The 13,967-nt window shown below is 39.2% G+C and overlaps 1 protein-coding gene across 3 annotated transcripts in view; it reads right to left on the minus strand.

The window, feature by feature from the left end:
* chd6 (chromodomain helicase DNA binding protein 6) overlaps window positions 1-13,967 on the minus strand; it is a 117,487-nt gene that overhangs the window by 66,563 nt on the left and 36,957 nt on the right. For all 3 annotated transcript variants that reach the window (XM_063909903.1, XM_063909904.1, XM_063909902.1), the window contains exons 3-4: window positions 5,239-5,848; window positions 2,759-2,879 (exon numbers count right to left, since the gene is read on the minus strand). In XM_063909903.1, the coding sequence (XP_063765973.1) occupies window positions 2,759-2,879; window positions 5,239-5,848 (731 nt within the window). The remainder of the gene's footprint in view (window positions 1-2,758; window positions 2,880-5,238; window positions 5,849-13,967) is intronic.

Genomic DNA, 13,967 nt, shown 5'->3' on the forward strand with positions numbered 1-13,967 from the left:
AGCAGTCCATTCATATTTTTTTTTCTACACAGAGAGATAGATAGCATGACCCAGTTTGCTGAACACGCATTTGACCACCGTCTGACCCTGTCAAGAGAACGCTGTCCCTGCTGTCACACAGAGATCCTGTGTCTGAAGCGCTATATACTGTATACACAGAATGAGCTTAAATCGCCTTCGTAAAACTCACCTTTTAATTCAAGCTTTTAACCAATGATGATGCACCTCGGATTTACTCAACATCCATGTTATATTTGTTTTTACTTTCTTTCTTTTGTATGCCTGAATGGTCTCTTTTTAATCCTTATAAAGCACTTTGTGACTTTGTTTTTAAAAGTGCTGTATAACTAAAGTTGTTATTATTATTATTATTATTATTATTATTATTTCAGACATTTATTAAACATTAAAACATGTTTTTTTCTCAGAATTCATGTGTACATTTTTTTTAAATCCTTGCAAAATACAGCAAGATATTTGTGTATTGTGCATAAAGTTACAACTTAAAAATAAAGAATACAAAGAATATTAAATATATAATACATTTTTCCTTCAAAGAAGAAGAAGATAGAAGCTAAATAAATATTCTATTAATCTCTCAAGAGTAAATAAAATATAATTTTATTTATAAAACGATGTCCATTATTCAATTTGTGCACACATGTGATTTTTTTAAGCACAAATTATTCATTTGAGAGCAGAACATTAATTAAAATGTTTCTCTCCATGACACCTGTGAGGTTTGCCAGATCTTCACTTTGCTACCATCAGACTCTTAGACCTTGAGAACTCATATTTGTTATTAAAAAATGAAGCTGGTATGTTTACGGAAGAGCGACGGGTGAATTTAAGATGTAACTGGCAACTCTGGCAGAGGAGATAAAACTGCAGTCCCAGATAATGAGCGAGCAGGGAGGGAAGACAAAGCAACAGCTTAAGATGGATTTAAAACAGCAGCGCACTGCATGACGACTTCTATAATCTTCTTGTGACCAAGCAAAACATGACTCGATACCGGAGCATGACCTGGAGACGATCCTGACTCAGCAAAGTTCACAAGGCTGTTTATCTGTTTTCCATCTCGCCCTCCATCTTATCCTTAGTCTTTCCTTCATATCCTTACCTCTCATGCACTTCAGCCTTTATCAGTCGATCTCTCTATCGTCCTTCTTTCTCTTTCACAGCAGTGATTGTAATCGCTCTTCTCTTCATCTCGCCTAATCCTGTTTTATTTGTGTCGGCACTTCTTCTCTCTTGCTTTCAGCTCATCCACAACTTTTTCCTCTCTGCTTCTCATCGGTCTGCTGTTACCGCTTTTAACTTTGCATCAGTGACTCAAATCTCACGTTATTCCTAACGTTCCTCCTCTTCCCACTCTTTCACTCCTCTACTTAAATATCTAAATGTCTGACAGAATAATGTAGTAGTGTTTTCCTCTTCCACATTAAAATATCTTGAAAACCAACCAGGAGTTGTTGTTTTTTTTGTTATGAACTTCTGTTTAGTTTAGAGTGAATTCAGACTGTCAGACAAAAATCGCCTGATATCCTAACCTGAAACATACTCTAACACTCTAAAAGTCACGAATCAAGATGTCTTTTAGAGCCGTGACAATTATCAGCTGGGATATTTTTGCATTTTTTTCAGAATCTTATTGTTTTTTATCCAATAGCAGATGAAATTGATAACTGAAAAAACGCAACTTGCCACAACAACTGGCTATAATACAGTAGTGAAAGAATGAGTCCTAAAACCGATAATTAATTAGCATTTTATCACTTCCAGTTTTTGATTTTTGAACGAGTATGTGATTAGATACCTAAAATAAGATCACGAGCTGAAGAGATTTTCATGTTTTGTTTTACGACATAAAGAAGGTCAGTAAAAACTCCACTGGTAAATGTCCGAAGCTTCTATCTGTCTTAAAAACAGAGGTTGCTATCAGGTGACTAAATAAACTACTTAACGTCATCACGCCGACACGAGTTCACCTTAAACTTAGCGTGGTGATGAGCAGTCGTACGACCGTGATGTAGTTTGTTTATAGCCTAGCGTTAGCTTTTTACTTTTTCCATTCCCCATTCACGGCCCCGCACTTTCGGGTAACCGTGTTTTCAGTGTAGCTGCCCCAACCCTCTGGACCTCCCTCCCTGCTGAAATCCATAATGCCCCTTCTGGACATCTTCAAGTCAACCCTGAAAACTCATATGTTTAAGATAGCCTTCCAGCCTTAGTTATTCACCCACCCCCCCACGACCCCTCTACCTCATAGCCACTACCCAGTTGTGTCGTATATTCATAGAACTTGTTAAACTAATCCAAATATCTACAACCCAAAGACTTCTGTTTACAAGTGTGTGTTACATAATTGTATCACAAGCAACATTACAGATCCAATTTCCAGAAATAGGTTAGCCATTTCACTTTCAAAAGCACTAAAACAAAGCTGCAATCTAGTGTCATATGTTGTGTGTGACCCTGCAGTTCTCTCCTTCCTTTTTAGACTCAATAAGGTAGAAAATAAAGCCAGAGCACAGTCTTTAAGTGAAATATTTGTTCTCCAGAGAAGAACTGGGTAATTTGTTTGGGATGACAGCTTTACAGCCCCCTTGCTTTTTCATGCTTGCCTCACTCCATCAGTGTCCACTTCGAGAGCGTTTCCAGCCCAGCCTCTTCTGGGTCTCTACCATTCCATCCTTTTCTTGTTTATAATTCTCTCTCTGTTTCCGCAAGTACCTGTCCAGTGAGGAGGTGTTACCTGGGTTTGCGGCCCCTCTGTTTTGGCGCTGAGGGGACGGGGGTCTTGCTGTTGGCCTGTCTGTGGTTCTTTTCATGGTGGACCTGCCCCTTGATGTGGACAGCTGGTGTAGGAGGAGGTGCTGTGGGAGGAGAACGGAGGTAAACACAAAAGAGGACATGGATAGGTATGGGACACTATCTTTGTATCTTTCGCCATATTTTACTCAGACATCATTTTTACAATTTTTTTTCCATCCAGAGATTTTATCTAGAGTAAAACCTGCCTTTCATTCAGCATGTTCAGGCAGTAGCCTATTCACCAACGATGAAACACATGAGCACATACTACAGCTCAAGCAACTGATCAATTTAAGACATTTTTGATTTGCGAAATACATTTATTTTGCAGCTTTAACCCTCTTGAGACCCACCATAGGACATTTCCGTGTGTGTATATTTTTGTTTCTTGCCTTGTAAATGATCATTTTTTACAGTATAATCAAGTTTTACACATGCCAGAAATCAGCACAACCTCAGGTGATGTTATATGTCACACATTAAAGATACTTCTATAGACTATAATAGGGGACTTTTGGCCATAAAACAAAAAAACATTCAAACAGAACTGCTAACCATAATATTGTAAAAAACATTAAACACAGGAAGTTGCACACATTTGTTGGGATTGTGCCAGAAGTGAATAGAAGCATCTAACTTCTTCTATACATGCCTTAAGCTCATTCTTTTTGGGCAGTGTTGATGGGCGTTTTTGTGCCAGGAATTTTTCTCCTGCTTACTTTTATGTCTAAACATGATGCATATCATGGCAGCTCCCATCCATAGTCACACACAGGGCACCCCTGAATGGGGTATTCAGTGTCTCACTACACACATTTCCCTGTGGAGAATGTAGCTGTTGGTAGTGGTTAACACCCAACCCTCTAAATCAGACACTTCGTTTGGCTGTGAAGGCATCCAATTGCAGTGTCCGATTCAGAAACGTGACTCCTACACACTACACGTCACCAACAAAGATGGTGGATGAGAATATAGCGATAAAACATACAGAAAACGATGACCAGGAAAAAGGTGACACTATACTAATTTTTTCAAATTTTACGCATACATTTTACCAACGCAAGTAAACGACTCGAAATGACAGACTTGATACTGTTGTTTAGCGCTGTTTCTTTACTTTAAGAGGAAACAACCAGCATGTCTCTGTCTCTAATGTATGACGCTCTGAAGACGACGTGATATTTTGAAGCGTATACGCTCCCGTGGGTCTCAGAGGACAGCTAGTGCATCCAACAGCGTAATAAAACATGCATACACATATTCACACAAGCGCGCACACACTCAGACTTGATTACATATAATAATCACATAGAGAACATTATGTCCGAGCATGATTTAAGGACATTTAAAATTGAACAATTGTCGACTGCTGCTTTCAATTACTGTGTAAATCCTACGTCCTACGACTTTTTTCTGTATTTCCTTACTCAACCGGGAGGCGACACAAACACACCAAACACACATAGAGACACATCTGAGGTACCATCAAAAGTCTGTCTGGATTAGATGAAATCAAGTTTTAAATGCAGCTAAGGCTCAACCTGGTTTAAGGGCATTCAAGGACAACAAATCTTGTGATTGTCAAGTAGTTAATTTAATCTGGCTGCAGTTCAAGATCATTTCATTTTGTTACTAAGTCATTCATATTTGGTATTAATTAGACAAAACATTTCAACTGCTTTACACACAAGCCCTGACTATAAATAAATAAAATGGGTAACGGGTGTGAAAAACCAGGAGATCATAACAGATCTAAACCCTCTATTACAGGAATGTTAATAATGATTTTTTTTTTTAATAAATAGATTTTTGCTTAGTCTATGAAAGGAAACATTGCTGTCACAATTTGCATCCATGAGTAAGTCCATTCTCCCTTTTGGCATTTGTTTTTTGTCCTTTATGATGTGTAGGTATGTTTGTTTTTGATATTTAGTTCTGTAAATACTTCTGGTACCCACTGTGACAATTATAATAAAATAGATTTAATTAAAAAAAGTAAATTCACACATTTACCCAAAAATAAACCAGGTATAAAATTGTAATTGATAGCTTCATAAATGACAAACAAAAATGTATCCGCTCTAAAGATGTCTGTTCAATTGTCTACCAGTCGACTGATCGGCTGATAGTTTCAACAATACAACAAAACTTTGTTTTAATTAACCTTATACATTTATCCACAACACACACACACACACACACACACACACACACACACACACACACACACACACACACACACACACACACACACACACACACACACACACACACACACACACACACACACACACACACACACACACACACACACACACACACACACACACACACACACACACACACACACACACACACACACACACACACACACACACACACACACACACACACACACACACCAGCCTTGTCAGTGCGTACCTGGAGTGGGTGGTACAGGAGGTAGGATTTTGACCTTGGGTTTCCTCCCTCTTTTGCCGGGCACCTTAACAGGTACAGCCACTGTGACCGCCGTCGTTCTCCCCCCAGCCACAGTCTTCAGCTCCGTCCTCCCCTCCTTCCCCTTGGTCCTTCGCTCCTTTCTCTCCTTTCCTTCCTTGGGCTCCTTGCTTTTCCTCAGTGTGACCACCGTCGTCAGCCTCTCCTCCCTCCGTTTCTTTGGTTTGGTGCTTTCCCTTTCCTCTGCCTCCCCTCTTCCTTTCTCCCTTTCTCTCTTGTCCTTTTTCTTCCGTTTCTTCTTTACCCTGCCTCCTCCTCCTCCATCGTCCTCCTCGCTCAGGGAGGAAGGAGGTCGCGGGGCCCCTCCCGAGTGCTTGGCGGCGTGAGCCCCGGCTGCCACGCAATGATTGGATGTCGCCGTGCTGCCCACGGGGGTGAGGAGGCGGAGCTGGTCTTTAGGGCCCACAACCAGGTGGCCCCGTGGGATTGTGGGAACTGTGTTTTGTGCGTTACTCTTTTGGTCCGAGGCGGAGGATGAGGCTGCTGCAGCGGAGGCCGGAGGTGGAGTGTGCTTCAGGACACCAGTTAACATCTGAAAAAGACCAAATGTGGCATAAATAAATACCTTCATCATTATAATGCAGTTTGTCATTCAATAATTACATGAAAGTAGATTAATCGTTTTTTCCCAATGGATGTTAATCCACTGTCAACATTGATTTTGACTCTGCTGTGCATGACGTGTTTCTACTGACCGTTAAATGAATACCAGCTTTTATTGGAGATCAACTGAGATCGATTTTTAAAGATCAATGTTAATTTTTCTCATCAATGTTTTCATGTTTAAAGAGGCCCTAATATGCATTTTGGGGTTTCCCTTTTCTGTAGTCTGGTATAGATTTTTGCGCATGTAAATGGTCTACAAAGGCTAAAATCTCTTGTGTTCCCTCCAGAGGGAGTTTCTCTCCCACACACCCCCCTCCCTGCCTGAAAAGCTTCCATTGGACTCCCTTGTTTGCTATCATAACATAGTGACATCCCTGCGTAACACTTGTGCTTCTATTGGCTAGAGCTTCGCCACAGTGTACATGATAGGCTAAGGTGCGGGACATCTCTAAGCGATTGACCAATCACAATAGAGCTGGCCAGCTAATCAATGATAACAGACTGGGCTCTGGTTTCAGACAGAGGGTAAAAGAGGTGCTGCAGCACAGGCAGTATGAGAAGAGTAAAGAGCTTTTTGACATTAAAGCATGGAGACATGTATCAATATCACTAGGGTGAGAGACGAAAAGGCTGCTGTGTAGAGATTGATATAAAACCTGAGTAAATAAAAAACAGTCAAAAAAGTTAGAGCAAGGAAGACACAGTTTAAGGTCTTCTATAGGTTAAAAAGATGCTTGATTTGCTTAATGACAGTGCTGGGAAGGGGGGGAATTCTAAGAAAAAGGAAGAAAGTCATAAATATAGAACTGAAAACATGGAAAATTGTGTTTTCCTCTACAGGCTAAAGAACTACATCACTTTACTTTAAAGGTTGGATCAACCTGATCACACAACACACGCCACTACTAGCCATGTATTATACCTTCAGAGAATGATCTACAGTAATCAAATCACTCTTTGCAATCAGATTGCGCAATATGGAAACACTTGTGATCTCTGCCAGTATCAACATATTATCATAAGCATCTGGACTCTGAAGACACATCGGAGTGAGTCAGGCCCACACAAAACAACATGCTGATTTCCATGAGGTAGCCACTTCGTCGCATCTCGAAGTGCAACGCAATGGATGGATAAATGTTATTGCGATGTTCAACCCTTTTCTATCAGCGGTGTCTGGAGTGTAGAGATTTTTTTTTTAAGGCAAAAAAAAATCACTTTTCCTGTTTCTTTTTTTTCTCACAAAAACATGGCATTGGGGCAGGTTTTTCTCTCTTTAAATTTCAGCTACCACAAACCTTACAATTTCTAAGTGATTATAGACCCCTTCCCTTAGCTCTGTATTTTTGTATTTATTTTTGTACAAACAACAGACCTAAAACATCACAGGAGAATGAATATAAATTGTGAAAATAAGATTAAAAAAAGGAAAGAGGGGGAATCTTTTTTTATAACTTAGACTTTAATGAGTCATGGACACCACACAGTGAAACACGGTGAAGAAGAACAATCACTATAATCACGCGTGCTGTTTGATGTGCGAATCACGCTGTGTCTGAAATCTTATTATGTAGAATGTTCTTCATCAACTCCAGGTTACAGCTTTTCCACACAGCTGAGTCACAAAGAGAAGCTGAGTATAATACTATTTATTCATCTGTTATTTCTCAACAAAAGATTCAACATCTCCTCTACTCAGTGCAGCAGTAGCGGGATGTAACCAAGTACATTTACTCATGTAGTGTCATTCTGAAGTACTTAACTTGAGTGTTTCCATTATCTATTCTACTTCCTCTACATCTCAAAGGAATTTTTTTACTTTTTAATCCTATTTTGACACTTTCAATTACTGTTCAAATGAATCCCATGATGTGTTCATATGACATATAAACAAACTACTTTTACAATTCTACTTGGTAGTACACAAAGTACCCAAAATGTGCTCCACTTTGAACATCATCATTGCAAAATGTTATTGCACAGCTTTGTTGAACACTTGATTCTGATTGGTACATTTTGAAGTTTAGAGGTTGTTAATTTCCGGTCAGCTGTGGACAACAAACACTACTTTTCTCCATCATCGAATACTTTTTGAATATTAAAAAAAAAACAGCACAAGAGAAGGAAAGAGGTTAGAAGACGGAGCGCTGGACGTCAGAGAAATCAACAGAAGACGACAGACAGGAAGTAAACACTTAAGGGAACACGGTAAGGGGGGTTTAATAACTAGTTAATGGAAAAGAAACTGGACAGTTACACAAAACCTCGATCAGACCTGCCGTCATTTTATATTTCATTACTTTCGCGGCAGTTCCAGCCGTTGGTACGCAGAGGAACTACGTTTTTTATCCAAGCAGAAGTGATAGAATCATTTAAAAATCAATATTTTGTGTCAAGTAGTTGATGTGTTTAGTAGGGAGCCATGTTATAAGCGGGATAATGTGCAGCGGAATCCTGATCACCGTGTTGGTTATGTATTTTCGTTAATGACCGCTTCACTGCACACTGTACCTTACCTATTTGTTTGTGAAAAATATAATATTCCGTAAGTATAAGACACTTTCACAAGCGGCACGATAACTAAGTAACACTTTAACTCAAGACTTTACCTTTAAATGGAGTACTTTGGACTGTGGATTAACTACTTTAACTTAACTAAAGTTATTCCTCCAGCACTGCAGTGCAGCCACTGAGACAGCATAAAGAGCGGAGTGCTGCTACCATGTGACTGCGCTCAAACTGTTTTACATGAATCCAGTAAAAGGAGAGGCCCCCAGCAGATGTGTGAAGCCCTCAGGGGAGTTAAGAATAGAAGTTACTACCCCTGCTCACTATGCTGTGCTTCTGCTAACAAAAAGTGAAACATGAAACGTATCACTTCCTGTCGAACAGAAACATTTTTTTCCAGCGCTTAGAATAGTAAATGATGTCAAAGACTTTAGAGGTAATGGACAAGATGAACATCAACTGTGACCGCTTTTAACACATCAGCGTTAGTAACAATGACTGCAGCATCTTACAGCTGAACATTACTCTTCTTATGAGCAGAGACTGCTGTACAAGGAAAATTTGCTCTTGGGGTCCATGAACCCAGAGGTCTTTTTTTTCCTTCATTCAAGTGACACAGTTAAAGGAAGACAGAGGGGATAACACAGCAAATGGTCCCAGGCCTGATTCAAATCCACATCCGCTGCATGGTCCCAGTACAGCCCCAGATCAGGGGCAGCCAGCCCTACCGATTGCACTATACGGTTGGAAATTTGAGGAGAATCATGTTAGTGGCTGAGTACTTAAGTCGAAATCTATCTTAAATCTACTATATATATATATATACTATACTATAACTCTCTTCTCCGTAGTTTCTCTTGGATAAATGGACTTAAACTCACACTGTACATTTTACATTTATATTCAAATGAATATTCCTTACACACTTAATGTATATATATAATATCCTGCTTTATATTTTGTTTATATTTTGAGTACATTTTAATTCCGACATGTATATTTTCTACTTTTTTAATGCTATTTTATTTCTATAGAGATGTTTACATTTTCAATTCATTATTTCGGTCCTTAATTTCTCCAGTGTACAATGCCTTGTCTTTTTATGCTGCTACGCGAAAAAATCCCAAATTGGGATCAATAAAGTACTTCTTATTTTATCTTATCATACCGAAGACAGAAAAGCCAATTGGAGCAGATCGGCTGGCGGACCCTGAATGTTGCTGCCTGTGAGTGTTAAACATTTATCTCCATACGCTGATCATCCTCCACCCTATACGGCTCTCAGATTGACTATTGACAAGCTCATTTGGACAAAGTTTGAGAGCATATATCTTCCTCTTCCTTTAAGAAAAACAGACTTTTATGAAATTCTGGGAGCAGACTCAGCCCAGTTCACTTATCTGGACACCTTCTCATGACAGGTGGCAACACAAATCTGCGCTGACCTTGCTGTTGAGTTTCTATGGAAAGCATTGTGCTTAGGTCAACGCTCAAAACCGCTGACATTTCGACGCACAACAAAATCAGTTAACAGCAATATGTAGCGACGCGAGCTAGCAGGGGATACAATCAAAGAGAGGAAACTTAACTCGCTTTTTTATCTTAAGGCTCTGCGTCAAACCTGAGCAAAGAGAGAATTGCGTATCATGTGAATACAGCTTTACACTTAATATGTCACAATTTTAAACCGTAGTTCTAGGTTTCTTCCCTAATGTCTTTAGCACTTTAACACCACTACAACTGCAATGTCTTTGCCTACATGGATAAAAAAGCTATAAAACATGCTGAGCCACAAAGACATTCTAAGGACTCAAACTATATTCTGGGCATTGTGTGATATTACTGTTTCCACCATCCTAATCCTGAAAATATATAAACCATATTCTGGGCAGTTTGTGATATCACTGTTTCCATTATCCTCATCGTGAAAATGTAGAACTAAAGTATCCTGCCTTTGAGCAGCACAGTGTTCTTCCACTTTAGTACAAACGCAAAACGCTTGCTCTGAGGGAATTCCAAAAGCAATACTTTCTATGTCAGATGATGGATTTTCACCAGGACTACGCCTGTAGGAACAAACACAGCCCACAGGAACGGCAGTTGTCTTCCTACTGCTCTGGATTTATTTACCCGATCATCATCTCATAGACATTTAGGTAGGAAGCCAGGCTTAAGTGCTAGATATGATGTGCTAGAGATTATCATAAGTCTCCGTTGCCTGCATAAACACTTGCAACCATAAATATTAATGACTAGTAGGTGGACCTCAAGGTCAGCGTAGCATGTGGGCAAATTGCACAATCCATTTCAATCAGAATTGCAGAAATGCTTCAATAAGCATTGGCGGCTTTATGTCACGTAGACTAAAATTGAGATTCCACTAAGGTTATGTCATGAACTCTGTATTTAACTCTGAAGTGTTTGTTGACTGAGGTACTGCAGGCTACATGGGGAACAGATTGCAGTAGTTCATTGTCTAAATTCACTTTTTCCACACTGATCTAGCCAAATTGGTGTCAGTCACAGTCAAGAGCTTTATGGATATGCACGTTAGGAGTTGTCAGATCAAACGCCCCCTGCTGAGGCCTGAATAAACCCAGTGTTTGTCGTGCTTCACAAACAATAACAGTCAGACGTCTTTAGAAATTCACAATATAATCGTATGAACGGAAAATAAACTGCTTCCCAGGTGTTTACTATAACCCAATTTCACTCATAAAGCCCAATGAATCACAAAAATAAGAGGTTCTGTAGGGCTGCTATTTTGCATTACATTTGTATATTAGTAAGGAAATATTGGTATTCCCCTGATGGTGAAATTGCTTTAAAGGAAACAACAACAAAAAAGCTAAAGACAGAAGCAGTTCTTTCTTGTAATACTTGAGCACTTACTGTATGTTCAACGTTGTGTTTGTTTTGTTCAGGTGTTACTTGTGACATCTTGTGATTGTGTTTTTTGATTGTTATTATTAATTAGTATTCGAACATTGTTTGAATTAATTGAGTTGGCATCTAAATCTTAGAGCAGCAGGAGGCTTGTGGTGGATGTTTGTCTACAGTACGTCCCTCATAGTTCTTATTTTCATGTGGTGTTAACGTTTTGTCATTTTTGTAAGTTTTCAATCTTTAATATCACAGCCTAAATATTCTCTTTAGGGATTTTTGTAGTCACTGTACCTAATGCCTGTGTTTTGTCATTATTTCAGCTCTGTTTCGGCTTTGGTGATTGTTTTAAAATGAATTAACTGACCAAAAACACTAGATTATAGAACCAAACTCACCAAAAGGTGAGAGCCCTCTGCTCTACAAGTGAACTAATGAGAGTGTGTATAATGAACCCTTCTTCATAATGAATAATAATGTGCTACCTGATTGATTTCCGCAGAAAATAGTGTAATCTTTACTGCAGCACAGGAAGGTCAGAGCAAAGGGTCAGCTTTTACACATCATGCAGGAAGTGGTGTGAAGCTAGTGTCTTTTTCAAGATGCATTCACAGACAAAATATGAAAAAATCTTAATGTTTAAACAACCTCTAAACCTAAAACTCTCTAAGGTTCACAAAGTAACTCTTAACAACGTAAGCAATGTCAGTATAAATACAGCAGTAAATTGCCCACTCTTCTGAAGTGAGTATACAAACATGTGGCCTTGTATCCCTCTTAAAACTAGCATGTCAAAAACAATATGCAATTTTGACATTATATTATGACAGCTAAATTAAAGGGGGGCCTTATTGTGCTCATTTCCAGGTTCATATTTGAATTTTATGTCTCTACTGGGACATGTTTCCATGCTTTAATGTTCAAAAAGCTCTTTATTTTTCTCATACTGCCTGTGCTGCAGCACCTCTTTATATGACCATGGCATCAACTGTTTTTTTTTTCAATATTTCGAGTAACTCAATACTGAATGACCACTGAGTGTTGGGAAGAAGTGCCAGAATGAGCTTCCCCCCCATCCCCCATCTGAAGGTCTTACTGAGGGCAGGGGAGTCAATAAGCTGAGATACTTCCGTTCTGAATGACAGAAGCTGTGTGTGTGAGTGAATCGGATAGAGGAGTGCGTCTGATTTCAATCGACTGAAGCTGCTGATGGACACTTGGCTTCTGGAAGAGTGCTCCCTCTGCAAACTACTGCACACACGAGCGGCAATAAACCCACTGTACTTTAAAGGCCATGTGAATGTTAGAGTTGGTAATAACTGGCTTAGAGTAATCGTTGACTGTATTGGTTCGGTTGTGTTATGTACTCTGCAGGAAAGCCACAATAAAACCGTTAGCTGCAGTTGTATGGTTATGATTTATAAATGCACAGAAGAGGAACTTGTACAACCGTGGGAATGGCATGTGTGTGTTGAGGTTTGTGATGCAACGTAATCAATTTGAAGATTCTCTCACGGCTTCTTTTACATGCACATACTTATGTCCAAGCACTTGATGCATCGTACTCAATAAGCCCTAGTGTTTACATCCTGCTGTGTCTTCTTGCTTCAATACTCCGGATTCCCTGAGAAGGACCCTAAATGTTTGATTTAAGGTTCGGAATCACAAAAGAGTCAAATCTGAAAATCCATTGAAAGCAGCTGTAGTTATTATTTACCGACTATGAAAATGACCCTGAAATATGACAATAGAGCTCAGGCTAACTCTGTATTGTATCTGCTTTGACAAACAAGCGTGTTCTCCACAGAGAAAAAAGCATAACATCACGTTTCTAGCTAATCTATTCATAACCTGTACTAATCCACATAAAAGGATGTGCAAATATTATCTTAAAAGTTTCATAGATGCATCTATCTGGTATTTTGAATAGTTCTCTGATGTCTACAAAGATGGTATATAACTTTGGTTGATCCAAAAAATGTCTAGATGCAGTTTTACAGACCCATTTACAACCCTATGATTTGGTTCTAGAATGAAACAAGCTGAATTGCCTTATTTGGGGCTCATTTAAATAATTATGACGAGCTCTGCTCTGATTGAATGGTTTACAAGGAGCAATCCACAGAGCCCACAGAAGTAAGTGAAGTTTGCAAAACTGTGAGAGATGAACCATGGAGGCTATTGGCATCCAACCTTACATGTTTGAGCCTTTATCGGAGGAGGAAACCGATGAATTTGAAGAGCAGCCAGTTGGTCGGAGATTGGAGAGCTACATTATGGAGCGGTAAGTGTTAGCGTTAGTGTTTCCAGCAGCTGGTGTATGCAAATGTTAGGGCTGGACTCCCGTGTGTTACGTCACACACAGGGATTGTTGTAATTCGCCCGTGGTACCGCTGTGATATGCATATTCATGATTTGCCCGTGAAGGAGGAAACAATGGTGTTTGAGGTTCACGGTATGTCAGTTCAATGTACCGAACTCTCCTTATTCAACTATGCCAAGGGAAATACAGTTTCCCATTCTATGGCACCCTTAATAAAGTAAAAAAACAAGGATAAAGTAAAATGTGATTATATTAAAAAAAGAAAAGGTTATAAGAAAGTAAAATAAAAATATAAAACTGGTTTTCAGTTTGAAGGATTATTATAAATTGT

Source organism: Eleginops maclovinus, chromosome 20, assembly GCF_036324505.1.
Source record: "Eleginops maclovinus isolate JMC-PN-2008 ecotype Puerto Natales chromosome 20, JC_Emac_rtc_rv5, whole genome shotgun sequence".
NCBI lineage: Eukaryota > Metazoa > Chordata > Actinopteri > Perciformes > Eleginopidae > Eleginops > Eleginops maclovinus.